The 15160-nt window shown below is 37.2% G+C and overlaps 1 protein-coding gene across 1 annotated transcript in view; it reads left to right on the forward strand.

Annotated features, from left to right (window-relative positions):
- DLST (dihydrolipoamide S-succinyltransferase) overlaps nt 1-15160 on the forward strand; it is a 23138-nt gene continuing 7978 nt past the window's right edge. The window contains exons 1-11 of the mRNA XM_032231587.1: nt 1-153; nt 4129-4162; nt 5613-5661; nt 6560-6615; nt 7266-7340; nt 7648-7703; nt 8895-9006; nt 9740-9904; nt 10117-10202; nt 11321-11418; nt 14415-14545. Coding sequence (XP_032087478.1) covers nt 79-153; nt 4129-4162; nt 5613-5661; nt 6560-6615; nt 7266-7340; nt 7648-7703; nt 8895-9006; nt 9740-9904; nt 10117-10202; nt 11321-11418; nt 14415-14545 — 937 coding nt within the window. The 5' untranslated portion in view covers nt 1-78. The remainder of the gene's footprint in view (nt 154-4128; nt 4163-5612; nt 5662-6559; nt 6616-7265; nt 7341-7647; nt 7704-8894; nt 9007-9739; nt 9905-10116; nt 10203-11320; nt 11419-14414; nt 14546-15160) is intronic.

The raw sequence follows: 15160 nt of genomic DNA on the forward strand, positions 1-15160 counted from the left end.
CTCGCATCCGGCCTCCGCCGGGGCCTGGTTCCGGCGCGCGCCCTGGAATTCATCCTTTTGCCGTTGTTGGCCGCCGCGATGCTGTTAGTTTCTCTAGTTCGGGCTCGTTGCTTCACCCGGGTGTTCGGCCGTTCGCTCTGCGCTGTTCAGCAGGTAGCTCGCGGGCAAGAACGGAAGGCTGGCAGGAGGTCACTCCGCTACGGAGCCATGGGCTGAGATGGGTTGGGGGGGAGCCGGCTCCAAGGGCACTGGGGAGGGGGCATTCGGGGGGGCAGCGGAGACGGAGACCTCCGGCCTTTATTACACCCCGCCCTTTTTTTTAGTTGGCGCTTGGTTATAATAAGTGCGAGGAACCAGCAGCTTGTTTTCTAAGGTGCCTCTCAGAAGGTCCACGCCCAGCTGGTAGCAAGGACACAGCGTCATCCCAGTTTGAGGCAAACCACGTTGAAGGGGCGAAGTCCTGTTCGGAAAGGGGTGAAGTGGAGGGGTTGGAAATCTTGGGGCTTCGCAAGAGCGAGGCTTGCAAGGAAATTTGCCCGGGGCGAAGGTGGCTCTGAAGGTTGAATGAAATACGGTGAGGTTCCTCTTGGCCCACCCAGAACGTGCAAAAGAAACGGGGGTTTCAAATAAAGAAATTCTAGTCACTTGACCCCCAGTCGCCCTTGTACCACGGATCTCTGCAGTGAAGCCTTAGTTGGCGAACGTATCCAAAAACACCTTCCTCCTCCTATTTCCTTCCACACAACAACCTTGTGAGGTGGACTGAATTGGGTTGTGTGTGTGAGAGAGAGAAAGACAGACACTAGCCCAAAGTCACCCAGCGGTCTGCCTTTCATCCCTTTTTTAACCTAATCTCCCTATTTAAAGCAAATTTAAATGTTTTCAAATATGCATAATGAGGTTCTTTTTAATGTGGGTTGCCGATATTGCGCTCTTGCACATTATTATGCTGTGGCAGCAAGTTTGTACTGTGTATACATACTCTGTACTCTTTGAAGGAAATGGGAGATTTGGAAATAGGAAATATAAGTAAATAAATGTAAAAAAGATTCCTTTCAGATATATTTCCAAATGGATTCAAAAAGCTCTGTAAGGTTGACACACTGCCCTTTAGCACCATCCCTGTAAAGTGCAATTGTTGTCTGGTCTCCAGTATGTTTTCTTCATTCTTGTACAACAGTGTATTTTGAAAAGTGCTAAGAAAAACATTTATTGGAATGTAGACTGTTTCTTAACCAGAAACTTGGTATATTTTTGTATAGCACCATTCAGCCCCATATTGAGAGATAATATAAAGCCTTTTCTTAATATCATTACAATATGTGATAGCAATGATGATTAAATTATAGCAGACACTCTAAGTCACTATTATACATGAAAAATGATTTGTGTGTCCAGAATGACCTAAAAGGTAGTTTTAAAAAGTAAATGGGAGTACTTGGACTACAGGTAAGTGAGGATTGGTCCAAATTGGTTATGTTCTCCCAGACTTTGTGGCAGAATGGAAAGGGAGCCTATTAGATAACTTTCTTTTTTATTGTATGCTGTTTAGGGGGACATTTATGATTAATTTTTGCAATTTTTTCTTAATTGTACACTTCCCAGAGACATTGGCAATTGGGCAGCCTATGTATTGAATAAATACCATATTTTTCAGACTATAAGATGCACCAGAGTATAGGACACACCAAGATTTTGAAGAGGTAATTTTTTTTTAAAAAGGTTTTTGCTGTCCCCGGCTCCCAGGAGCACTTTGTAGCTCTCCCAAACCCTTTGCACATCCATTTTTGCAAAAAATGGGATGCGCAGGATGAGGTTTCAGGAGGCCAAAAATGCTATATTCAGTGTATAAGACACACCCAGATTTTCACCCTCTTTTTTGGGGGGGAAAGGTGTGTCTTTTACTCCAAAAAATACGGTATATGATTAGATAATTTTTATATATATATTATATACCATATTTAAAAAGGAAAGCATCTGTAAGGCTAAATGTAATGTTCTAGAGCAGGTGTGTCAAACTCGATTTCCTTGAGGACCACCTCAGGGTGCCGGATTGGGCATGGCCAGGGTGAACATGGCCAGCTCGACATCACCCATGTTGGGGGTGCCTGTGGCGGCCCAAGCGCTCTGCCAGCAGAAACAGGCTCCCGAGCTCCATTTTCACTGACAGAAGGTTGCAGGAAGCTGTGACAGCTGAAAACGGAGCACAGGAGCATCGCAGGCCAGTCCTTCTATATTCCCGAGGCAGCCGTGTGGGCCAGATCTAATCACCCTGTAAGCTGATCTGGCCCCTGATCCTTGAGTTTGACACCTCTGTCCTAGAGGGAAAACTAAGGTATGAACAATTATGAATTATTATTACGAAATGAAAAACAGACAGAACACATTCAAATTGTGGACTTGAATATTAAGTAAAATGAGAAACAAATATTTTGGCATCCGTTAATGAAAGAAATCATTGGATGCAGTGATAAAATATGCATAATTCCTCCAAAACAGCTTTGTGCATTATTTATCTTTTTTGAAATTTGACTAGTGAGTTGGCTGTAGCATCATTGAGTTCTACAACTAGAAGAAAAAATGGAAAGTACAGAATATGGTAGATTAGAATGTGACTATAATATATTGAGATCTTAAATGGATGTTGTGGTTGTCATCTACATTTAGGATGATATACCACCTATCATCTTGCACAAAGTGTGTGTAGCCACTAAACATATCTTGATGGCACATAATCCATGGATTTGTTTTCTCAAACTTCATGAATGTGTGGAGTCCATAAGTGAGGAAGACATGGTATGATAAAATGGCTTAGCAGACAGGGGGAATGTTGTGGATATACTCTGTCTATTTCAGCAAAGCTTTTGACAATGTTCATATGACATTCTCATTAATAAGCTCTTGAAGGATAGTTTGCATAGCACTACAGTAAGGATAGTTATGAATAGCTGACCCCACTCATAAAAGTCAGCACTAATGATTCTGTGCTGAGTTGAAAAATGAATGGATTCTGTATAGATTTTCCTAGGGGCAGTATCATCCCATTTTTAATGAATCAGCTGGATAACAGTTTTGATAAGTGGATGACACAAAAAAGGGGATCTGGCCAACACTCAGGAAGATAGAACAAAATTGCCAAATAATCTGGTTGGGTTAGAAGGAACAGTGTCCTCCTAGTAAGAGAAATACAGGGTATTATATTTAGGGAGAAAATATATAGAGGAGATGTACAAGATGAAGACTCTGCTGGGACAGAGAGTCTTCCCGCAGCCGGCCCACAATCATAGAGAGTAGTCCCAGAGCGGGTGCTGCCGGAAGACTTGGCAGCGGATCTCTAGAGTTTGGAAGCCAGTTATGCTTGGAGCACGGTGGTGGTAGCGGCAGTGTGGCGGCACCCTAGCCTTGCAGGGAGAGCTGGGCCAGGGCATGGTGAGGCTGGGAGGTACATGAGCTGGGGGCAGAACAGGCGCTCGCGCAACCTCTCTTTCCAGCCGGGCAGAGTGCCACGTGGCTTAGCGCCTTTGGGATATTACTGGGTCGGTGAGTGGCTCTCTGCCCGGCTGGAAAGGGGGTTGCTGGGTGGCTGCTCAAGAGCGTGGTCACTTCATGGCGGCTTTGTTGCACTGCTGTGACAGCGCAATATAGCCGTTTGCCCCTCAGGCTGTGCCCAGCTCTTCGGGCGCCCGCTCGCAAGAGAGCAGCCACCCGGCAACCCCAAACCAATAACCACCACCACCCCCCCGATAAGAAGGCCCAAGCAACATTTCGGGGGTCAAAAGAAAATAAGACCCTGTCTTATTTTTTGGGGAAACACGGTAGTATCTTATCTGCCATGATAAGCCATAAATTGTTTTGACCATGGTTTGTTGACTAACAACAGGAGTGACACAGAACTAAGTCATAAATTGTAGTTTGCAAATTGCAATGGCCGGTTCACAAAATATTTTAAATTATAGATAAAAAGATAGGTTTTCTTTTGCATGTTGTATGAACTAGGTCAATATTGCAGTTATTCATTCTATATTGCATGGAATAAATCTAAACTGAATTCTGTGATATTTGGAGCATGTCAAATTATTCCTAACTTCTCTTTGCATTGGTGATTTGTATTATTTTTTTCTTTGGCAGGGAAACTGTCCACAGGCAAAGCGTTGGCTCTCTGGTGAGTTTTATGTAGGTTTGGGCATTTCATAAAGTTTTTTCATAACAAGAAAAATATCATCAGCACTTGGCTAGAGAATACAATAAGAAATAAAATCTGTTTTAATAAGCTGGCTATTAAATGATTAAAAATAATATGGAAAAATTCCTCATGTGTTGGTAGAGAGGCCATTATGTAAAATAATATATATTATGTGAATATATATATATGAAAAGGAAAACAGCTGTCATGTATTTCTGACTCATTTGGTTAAGATTGTGTTCAAGATGCTCCATCTTTTTAAGCATTTTTTTCCAATCATATATGTATTAATCACATTTACTCTATTTAATTTTTAATAAAGTCAAATCAAGTTTAGTATTTATCTTTCTTCTACTCACAATTTTTGGAAAGCTTTGTTAAATCCTGCAAAATGTGGGGTAATAAATTTTGGCATAAATTGCTGTGTGTAAGTATTCATAGGTTCACTACTACTTGAGCAACAAATTAGTTTGAATCAGTGTTTGGTTTGTAGATATTTGGAGCCTCCTGTTATTTTTCCAGATGATTTAATCATAACCAATATCTTCCAAATAACATTTCCAATATATGTTTTCCTGGACCACTTTGTTGTAAATAATTATTTTGGGAGGAGAGAAAACTCATTATGTCCAGTAGTAGCAAAATCTTTTTTGGGCACATAAGAATTTAGTGAATTTACATTGATAGAAACCACTAAGGACAAGAGTCCATTTTATCAGAGACATGATATGGTATCCTGGAATAGATGATAGATAGATAGATAGATAGATAGATAGATAGATAGATAGATAGATAGATAGATAGATAGATAGATAGATAGATAGATGATAGATAGATGATAGATAGATAGATAGATAGATAGATAGATAGATAGATAGATAGATAGATAATAGATAAAATTGCGTGGATTGGTTGAATGAATCATTGTTTGCTTGAAAGATTATATACAGTAGGTTAGTAGTGAAGTACAAACACTGATGATACTAATAGTGATCATTTACAAGCCAATTGTTAAATAGCAAATTAATGCATTAATGAGATGACCCATGTAGTGTGATTGATTTTTAAAAAAGCCTGGAAACATCACACTGCCTTTAAAGCTACCTGTATACCAGATAATCAAGACTATTAATTGAATAGAGTGATTCTATAGCATTTGTTTATTTTCATTACATAGTCTGGGTAGCATCAGCATATTATTTATTTCTTAATAGACATTAACTTTATCTCTTTGGTCAACTTTATAATATGGGGCTGGATTTATAAAGATACATTAATTGTTCAATATGAACTGCTATAGTTTTTTCCTAGTGACAATCAACTCCTTTCTGACTTTTATGCCATTTAAGTCTCCTTGTCTTTTCTATACATGACTGTACTAAGTGACTTGATAACCTGATACTTAGCTAAAGTGCTTTTTGCTTTACAGGCATTTCTCGATGCCAGGCTCTGGTGCATGCCAACAGCAGGAAGCATTTGTAAGTATCTAACTTATGAAGCAAGTGAATTGGCACAACCTGATTGCTACTGAACCAATTAATTAGATTATACTTGGAGAGAGGCTTTGGTATACTTTGGTTGAAAATACCTTACGCCAGAGCAAATCAGACATTGAACTAAGAATAAGAATTGTAAAGCTATTTACGTATTTGAATTAGGTTATTATCTATATAGTCTATGTTTTACAATTTATTTGAGTAGTTCACATAGTATAACATGATAAGCTAGAATATTGAGTCCCTATCTACCTTCCTGTTTCCAAATCTTAAAAAAAAATACTTTTGAGATTTCTGAATGTGGAATTCTACATTCAGTCTACAATCTAAATACAGAATCCCTAAATGCTATTATTTATGGTCTAATGTGTAATCTGATAAATCATAGCATACCTGCATTTCATCTGCCCATTTGGGAAAAGGCTGGATCTCTGGAGTTACAGTGAGCAGCTCCATCTTGCCAGGATTTGATTTTATACTGTTTTCCCTCATCCAGCCAATTATCAAATGTGAGCTGATATTCAAGGGAGCCACATCATTATTGGAAAATGCTGTAGAGAAAAAGATTTGGATGTCATTGATATGTTGATAGTATCCAGTTTCAGCTACAGTGATTAAGGCTTCCTATGACCTTATGCTAAACAGTTCATATATATGTATGTGTGTTTGTGTGCACCTGCATACATGTGTACACAGACGCAGAGATGAATTTAATCACAAGCTATCCCTTCCTGAAATGCTTTAGGATCTATGCCTCCAGGTATATGAATCAGTGAGCAAGTTAAACATGTTGGTGAGGCTACTGATTGACAGTCATGCCAAAACAGCAGATACAAATCTGTACTACTTATACACTGATATTGCTTTTCTTTCTCTGCAGGCTAAATGGTTCTCGTATCTTCACTATCCGTTATTTCAGAACTTCAAAAGTATGCAGTAAGTAATCCAGATGCCTGCAGGCAGTGGAACATTTGATCTACATGCCAATTTTCTTCCTACTAAAATCATGTGACCTTGTTCCCTAATTTAGTTTACATCTTTCCTAATCTTAAGTAAGGCTTAATGTATTTTTTATGCCACAGTTGGCATACTTGGACTTTGGCATAATAATGCATCATTTCTGCAATTTTCTTCTTCAAGCAATATTTTTAATGAAATCATGAATGTTATCCAGAACAATATAGGACTACTGACCTGAGAAATGTATGGTTTGTCCTTTTAGTATTTTGTTTTGATCAGTTTGAATAAATGATGACTAATTTTATTGGCTGGCCAACCAATTGCAGTTTTATGGGAGAGAAAAAATAATTATCCAAAAACAAATGGATTGAACTGAGGCCTCAAACAGAATATGGTAGCTTCCCTGTAGATATGAAAAACTTAATGCCTAGTAATAGCCATGCTGGTTGTAGAATGCTAGGAAGTGGTGGTCTACACATCTAATAAGAACTGATAATATGGAATTATTTAAATTATGATACTCTTTCCCTTTATGTTTAGCATTTTCTCTAAATTGTATTTATCCATTGCTCCCAAGGGCTGAAATGCCAACATGTGAAGCATTTTATTACATGTATCTTTCACAGGGGAGGAAGTTGTCACAGTGAACACACCAGCATTTGCAGAATCTGTCACAGAGGGAGATGTCAGGTGGGAGAAAGGTAAGAGGATCTTTTTTCTCTTTAGTCTCTCTCATCTTCTCCTCATCCCATGATAAGTTTGTCATAGCCTGTTAGGAAAATATGTTAAACATTCAAGTAATTAAAAATGTTCTGAATACTCTTATTATGTAGGTGAAGATTGCTCAGACCTGTTATTTGTTACAGTTCAGTTGCTTACAAAATGAAGCATGCCTTCTTAGCCCATGTTGATGTTTTAAGTCTAGCTTAAGGAGTTGTTTATAAAAATTAGGGAAGGAAATGCCACAACACAATTCCTTGTTTAAGTCCTGTTCTCTTCATTTTTTAGCTGTTGGGGATACTGTAAGAGAAGATGAAGTGGTATGTGAGATTGAAACTGACAAGGTAATTTTTTTAAATTTAGTAATCAAGTTTATATAGCAACCATTTCACTATAAGAAACTCTAAATATTTTGTCATCTTATTCATGATAATGATTATCACCAAAGACAAAGTGAACATTGTTGCCCAGAGAAGAAATGTTTTGAATTTATGAAATCTACCCGCCTTATCAGAGTCGTGTGAACACCTAACTGCAGATCTGTACTATTTACTCAGATTAATTGATTAAATTTTGATGCCAGCTGACTCCAGCTGTTTCTAGAGAGCTCATGGCAATGAGAATAACAGAAAAATAACAGAATGCAAAGAATTAACAGAAATAAGTAGAAATGTAGCTACAAAATAATTACAAGATGGCAAACCAGTCAACAAAGAGTATGACATACAGAAGAATCTCATCCACTCTTCCCCAAGTCCTGAGTAAATAGCCAGTTTTTCAAGTCTTGCAAAACATCATCAAGATGGGAGAAATGTGTCTCTCAAGGGAGAAACCTCATTTCAGATAGATGGCACTGCTACAGAGAAGTCATGTTTTCTGAGTCCCTGTTTAATTCAGGACCCATAGGGTGCACCCTTTTTGTCAAATCATACTAGACAAGCAGAAACAGGTGGTCCTTCAAATAACAGGAGCTTTTGCTGTGTAGGGCTTTTGGGTAGAAAGCAGCCTCAGATGCGTCATGCTTTCCGTACTGTCCTTTCCCATCAAAGAATTAAAAACACCATAGTATATATAGCTCTTCTCCCATTTTTAAAAGTTAGAGTTGAACCAAGATTTGTTTAATGGACTCTGCTGTTCTAGTTTAGTGCTTTATCCATTGGAGCATTCCAATGTTGTAAAATAGTCCTTCCACACACTTTTATTTTTCAAGCTTTCTTATTTCAACAATCTAACTTTTTTTGAGTATCTGGTGTATTGGTGCTGCTATTTCTAAACAACTAGAATTCAAATCATTTTGTTGATAAATTGCAAATCACTTTTATTAGTACTTCATGAACTATTAGTATTTTGATCAGACTGTGATGTTTGCATGTTTGTTTTCATTATTTTTATATTCTGAGTAGATAGCCAGTTTTTCAAGTCTTGCAAAACATTATCAAGTATATGAATGTAGCATTCATCTCTCTTCAAGATCAGACCTTTTTGTTTGTTTATCTTCCTCTTACGTTCAATTGCTATTTATTTTTTCTATATAGACATCTGTGCAGGTTCCAGCTCCAGCAGCTGGTGTAATTGAAGCTCTTCTTATCCCGGATGGAGGGAAAGTAGAAGGAGGAACACCTTTATTTAAACTCAGGAAAACTGGAGGTAAATTTGGATCATATGATCAAAAATTGTTTACCTGGGTGATTTAGGCTAGTTACTATTCATCTTACATCATTATGCAATTGCAGTATACATTAAAATATATACATGAAATTCTAATTGGATTAAGTCACATAAATTAGGTTATTTTTTTTATCCTTCTGGCATCAATTTTTCATATTAATGCATTGTAAATGGCAAGTGTAGAGAATTGATTGTAAAGTTTCTTCAAAGGGCTAAAATGGGGTAAAACTTGGGAATGCTCAACGCAGAGGCAAGGGAAGTTTTTTCCCCTAAAGAAAACTGCCATAGACAAGAAGTCTTGAGTTTCAGGTGAAAGGCTTATATTGGTGAATCTGATCTTAAGTACTTTCTGAAATGACCAAAAATGAAGGTTGCATGTTCTCTGCCATAAACTGAATGTGGAAATAAAAAAGGACATAAAATTATTACTATCTTACTTGCATTGATGAACAATTTGGAACATAGTCTGTAAGCACAGATCTAATTATGGGCTTTGTTATGTCTAGAGTATATACTCAGTACAGTAAGCAACATAATAAAATAGCTATTAGTTTAGTTTATAGTTTATGAGTGCCATTAATGGAAAGATAGAGCACCTTCTAAGTTTATTGATGTGGATTCTGGCCCAAGTCCTTTTTTGCTAGAACCATTTGCTTGGGAAAAATACGCTTCTATTATCCATATATGTAATACTTTTCATTTTTTTACAAAGCTGCACCTGCCAAAGCCAAGCCAGAAACAGCCCCTACAGCAGAGCCTGTGGCCCCTGCAGCAGCACCACCTGCAGCTCCTGTAACACCTCCCTCTGCAGCACCAATTCCCACTACAATGCCTCCAGTGCCCCCAGTGTCAGCCCTCCCTGTTGATGCTAAACCAGGTGAGATCACAACATTCTTGTTCTTGCTTTCCCATCTATATAACAAAGGATCCTCAGAACTTAAAATTGTGAAATGATACATAGTTAGAGGCATTATCCCCAAACTGAGCCTTTCATTTACATTCAGAGCATTGGTGTCAACTCATTTTAGTCAAGGACATGATCCCTGCTTGCTTAATCCCCTGACATTTTATTTTTCCATTGACTTGCAGTGTCTGCAATAAAGCCAACTGCCGTGCCAACAGCTTCTCCTGCTGTGGAACCTGGGACTGGCAAAGGTGCCAGATTGGAACAAAGGGTACTTCTGATGGGATATGATATGAATATTCATGTCTGTAAGGAATTGAAATATGATAACTTTGAGGCAGAACAGAAAATATTTTCATAAGAGCCTCATGAAAGGCTGCAACAAAGTAACACTAAAGAGTTAAGGGCAATGGCTGAACCTAATAAAGTTCTTCATTCATGAATGTTCTTACTCAGTGGTCTCTCAAACATGTGGTCAGTACAGGTAATTGTTGTTTTACAACAGGCCACTTATGACTGAACTCCCCAAAACTACTTATGACCTGGTTTTGAATGTTGTGATGTCTGGGGGAGCAGCTATGTGGCTGCATTTTGGGCACTTGGCAACTGGCCCACATATACAGTTGTTTGCAGCTTCCTCTTCCCTCCCCATCATGTGAATGCAATTTATTAAGTTTTTTTCTAGAAATTGGTGTTTACTTCCAATGACTGTGGCATCTGCTTTATGATCACAATGTTCACTTAATGACTACCTCAAAAAAGGACATGTGCTGACCTGCTTCATCGTGATTTACGACCATAATTGCCAGACTCAATAAGTCATAAGTCGCGATTACCTGTAGCGGAAATAACAAACCACTTTAGCAAGTGCCACTTCTGTGAATGTTTGAAATTTAGCTTCTTAAAATCTATCCCGCTAACTTTTTTGAGGTTCCACAGTTAAACTCCCTATGTCGTACAACTTCTTTTGGTAGTAATTGGACTTCTGATGCCTTGTGATATCATTTGTTGTTGTTTGTGTGTGTGTGAGAGAGAGAGATCTGGGTAATTATTTTAGGCTAAAAATGAGTTCCCAGCCCCACTCGAATTTGTTGTGACTGTTGAGTTTTTTAATCTGTTTTTTGTATTTTGTTGTTTGTCTAGTTTGTTCTCTTTGTATTGCCCCTTTTCCTATCAGTTTGTTAGCCACCCTGAGTCCCTTTGGGAATAGGGCGGCATACAAGTTTAATAAAACTGAAACTGAGTTAAATTTTGGATTCACTGCACAAAGATAACCCATTAAGTGTAGATAAATTATTTTGATGTGTTCATCAGGAAAAGAGAGAAAAAAAGGTGTGCTTTTAATTTGTTCAGGTTCTTCACTATTTTATGATTTATTTCTGTCTTCAGGTAAAGATGAACAGAATGCGTCAACGTATTGCTCAGCGCCTGAAAGAGGCTCAGAATACATGTGCCATGCTGACCACTTTTAATGAAATTGACATGAGGTAGGGCAGTTACCCTTCAGCATAAGAATGCCTGTATTGTGACTTCAGTGTCTGAGATTCTTTAATCTGATTCACCCTGTATTTGGGTGCTTTTTTAAAAAAAAGCTGTATTAATGTTACAAGCTGATTATTTTGGCTAGTTTTGGGAAAAAGTGTTACTACATGATGATAGAAACTACATGGAACCTGTTGTTAAATACACATCTCTTGTTGACAAAAATATCTACTCCTGTTATTTTTTCTGTTAAAAAATTAGAGTTCTTGTACTGATAATAGCTTTATACCAGATTTTTGGTAGCTGTCTCAATTGAGAGTGTTTTTCTTCCAAGCAGGAACCCAAGCAAAACAACATTCTTTTTTGCAGGCTTTATTAAAATGGAATTATGCAAGAATTCCAATAAAATAATTATTTTCTATTTGGAACCAGAATATCTATTTGAACATTAGGATAGAGATTTTCCAAGTTTTTCAATGGCAGCTTTATGGTAGAGCAGGAGAGAAGGCAGGTTTCTTCTCTTGGTAGGAGTCTGCAGCTGTGAATAATGTAGACAATCTCTGCTTGAGTTCTTGTACATTGTCTTCTCATCTCTAGTTAGTTAACTAAAGTTAACTGTTGTTGAGTTGAGATGCTTATAGGAAGAATTCAATTAGTTTAGCGGTTCTGGAGCACTCATTGAAGTTTAATGTCAGTATTTGAGGTGGGGGAGCCACCAGTGTTCAAAGCGAGTGCTTGGATGGCCTGAGCACTAATGGATTTGAGGAGGGGGAAGCTTATGTTTCAGTGCATTAGGGAAATGATGCCCAAATCAAATTGCCCCATGAAATCTTATCCTCCTCCTTAAAGCAAAACATGTAAATATTTTGTGCTTAGAATATTAAGGTTGGCAAAATAGTCATGATTGGAAAGGAAGCAATGCAGCTTATCTCATATTAGAGACTAATGGAAGTGTCACTTTACTCTAGCCTTGTGCTCTTGTTGCAATCAGTAATATGTTTTGCATTGATTACCGACTGGCGGTATGCCATAGAGATGACTTGCAAGGATTGAGACTGAGGCCTTTTGCTTCCCCACTCAGGGTCAGTGTCTGCCGTGAAGCTTACTCTTGATGGCTTCCTCTTTTCAGCCACCACTTCATACCTACAGATCTTGTATCTTGGGAGGCAGTAATGTCTTTGAACAGTAACCCTAGCTCTAAATGAGATTTAGCGAAGAAAAAACAAACAGACTAAACCCAGAGGGACATTTCTGTTTGCTAAAAACTGCCTCTCTAAAGCCATATTGTCTAGGAGATTGATGATGAAGGTTGAAACTTCAATATCTATCTAGAATTATATGACACAATTATTCAGTTTAATTTGTGTGACTGGCTTCTTTTCCAGTAAGTGAACAAGGGAAATTGCTGTTTTCTGTTCTAATTAAAGATATTTTCAAAATGCCATTATATTGCAGACTTTGAAAGGCCATATTCCCATACTCAGGTAGTTTGCTTTAAGTCTGGCCAAAGAAATAGGCATGCTATTTCTTTTTTTTTTTTTAGATCCTTTTTTAAAAATAAAAATATGAATTTGTCTATAGTAAACAGACCAAGCTTTCATAAAAATATAAAATTCTTTATTTTATTCTAATATATCTTATACTGAAGTTTCTGGGAAATTACTGGAAATCAATCTTTCCAGGAGAGTTTTAACTTGGTATTGGCTTGTATCTTCAGTCTTGGACATTCTCTTACCTCTTGCTTGCTACCAAAGAAACTTTACTGAAAAAGACAATCAAATCTTGTTTATATGAACATAATTCATTATATCTCATCATCCCTTTATATCTTTGCAAACTCACCTTGTTACCACCATGACCCAAAATCACTTCCTGTGCTGCTATCTTTTGTTTTTAAAACTTGTAACCTCTCTTTTGAGGATCTCTTCAATCACAACTTTTTCAATCTTCCCTTTCCTCTAGGCCAATTCCCTTTTTTATATACATATTTTGTGATTTATGATCCTAAATTGAATAACCATGAGAAATTTAGAGAGCTCTTCCTTGTGTGGGAACAGATTCTGACTGATGTTTATGTATGGATTGTAGTAAGTTATTATTGTTGAAAGAATCAGTATGAAATAGGATGAAATATAAACATTTCTGAATATATTATATTAAGAAATAAAAGAAAACATTGAACTGTAAATATTTAACATTATCAATAATTTCAATCTTTTCTAAGTAACTTATTAGCTGCATCCTTATTTTGGTAACCAACATCAGATATTTGGTTATTGCAAAACAGCAAAAACTTAGCATGATTGGTATTATTTTTAATAAAGGAAGTAGGATATCTTGGGAAACCTCCATATTAAATTTTAAAACCAGGAGAATATTTTCCACTGAATCCATTACATTATTGCAAGAACTAAATCTTTATTCAGTATGAATACCTCAATAGATGTGATTCCAGGACATTTAATCAAGCCTTAGTAAAAATGATCCAATATTTACTGTGGTTAAGATTATTAAATAAAAACCCATTTGAGTTATTTCTGATGCTAATGTTTTTGTAACAAATTTTTACTTATTACTTCCTCAACAGTGATTTATTTATTAAAGCAGATTACATTAATTTGTTGTTTATTATCTTTAAAAAGTCCTTTAATTATGATAGTTCATTCTTGAAAAGGAAGCTGAATTGTGTCCTTGAACATTAACATTAGTCTTGATATGTTGGTAGCAGTTTTAAGAATACAGAAGCTATTAAAAATCCTGGTATCCATTAAAGCATTTTTTAAAAATTTGGAAAATATGCCATTCAATCTGAGTTTTGGATATGCATTGTTGATAATAGTGTCACTTCTTGTGTGAGGCTTTTGTATTTGCATTAAAAAAAACATACACGGCATGTTTGAGATGCAAATCAATACATAAGTAAATGCCAAGTGAAATGTACTGCAGATTTGAAAATCTTTTGTAAAACTTGTGGTAAATATTCTTATGATGATATTTGCAGTAACATCCAGGAGATGAGAGCCCGACACAGGGACAGCTTCCTGAAGAAGCACAATATGAAATTAGGTTTTATGTCTGCCTTTGTGAAAGCTGCAGCCTTTGCTTTGCAAGAGCAGCCTGTTGTGAATGCAGGTAAGAAGCCAGAGCTTATATTTCTGAGTAGAAGACAGAGCAAGTATACAGCATGTGTAGCTGGGATTAGCCCTCTTTGTAATTACATCTTTTTCCGCTAAGAAGGTCTACTATGTTACTGATTGTGTCACCTGGATTTGTTAGGTAAAAATTCCTGTGCTGAAACAAATGTTTTCTCAGCAAAAGAATAATCAAAGTGGGGTTGAAAAAGACCCTCTGGTTTTCATCTGGGGACATTTTGTCAATAATAATGAAGATGGTTTTATTAGGAAATGATTGTTTCCTGAGGCTGCCAGTGTATCCTCTGAGAGGATACTCTCCCACTTTGAGAAAATCCTAACTTACTTTTGTACTATGATGTGCAGAATCTTATTTTTTCACCATGATTTATGGAAGCATATTTTTTCACCATGATTTGCAGCAATCCTAAATTGCCTTGCCTCTATTTTCCTTTTCTGTAAGGCTTTACCCCTTGGGTTCTAATCTGAAAGTTCAACTTTGGAAAAAAGGCAGGAATTTCTCCCACTTGTAATATAGAATGCGGAAATAATAACTTCCTTTTGCAGCCCTTTTTCAATACCTGGAATGGGAGACTACTGAGGGCCCCAACAAAAG

Source organism: Thamnophis elegans, chromosome 1 (genome assembly GCF_009769535.1).
Source record: "Thamnophis elegans isolate rThaEle1 chromosome 1, rThaEle1.pri, whole genome shotgun sequence".
Taxonomy (NCBI): Eukaryota; Metazoa; Chordata; class Lepidosauria; order Squamata; family Colubridae; genus Thamnophis; species Thamnophis elegans.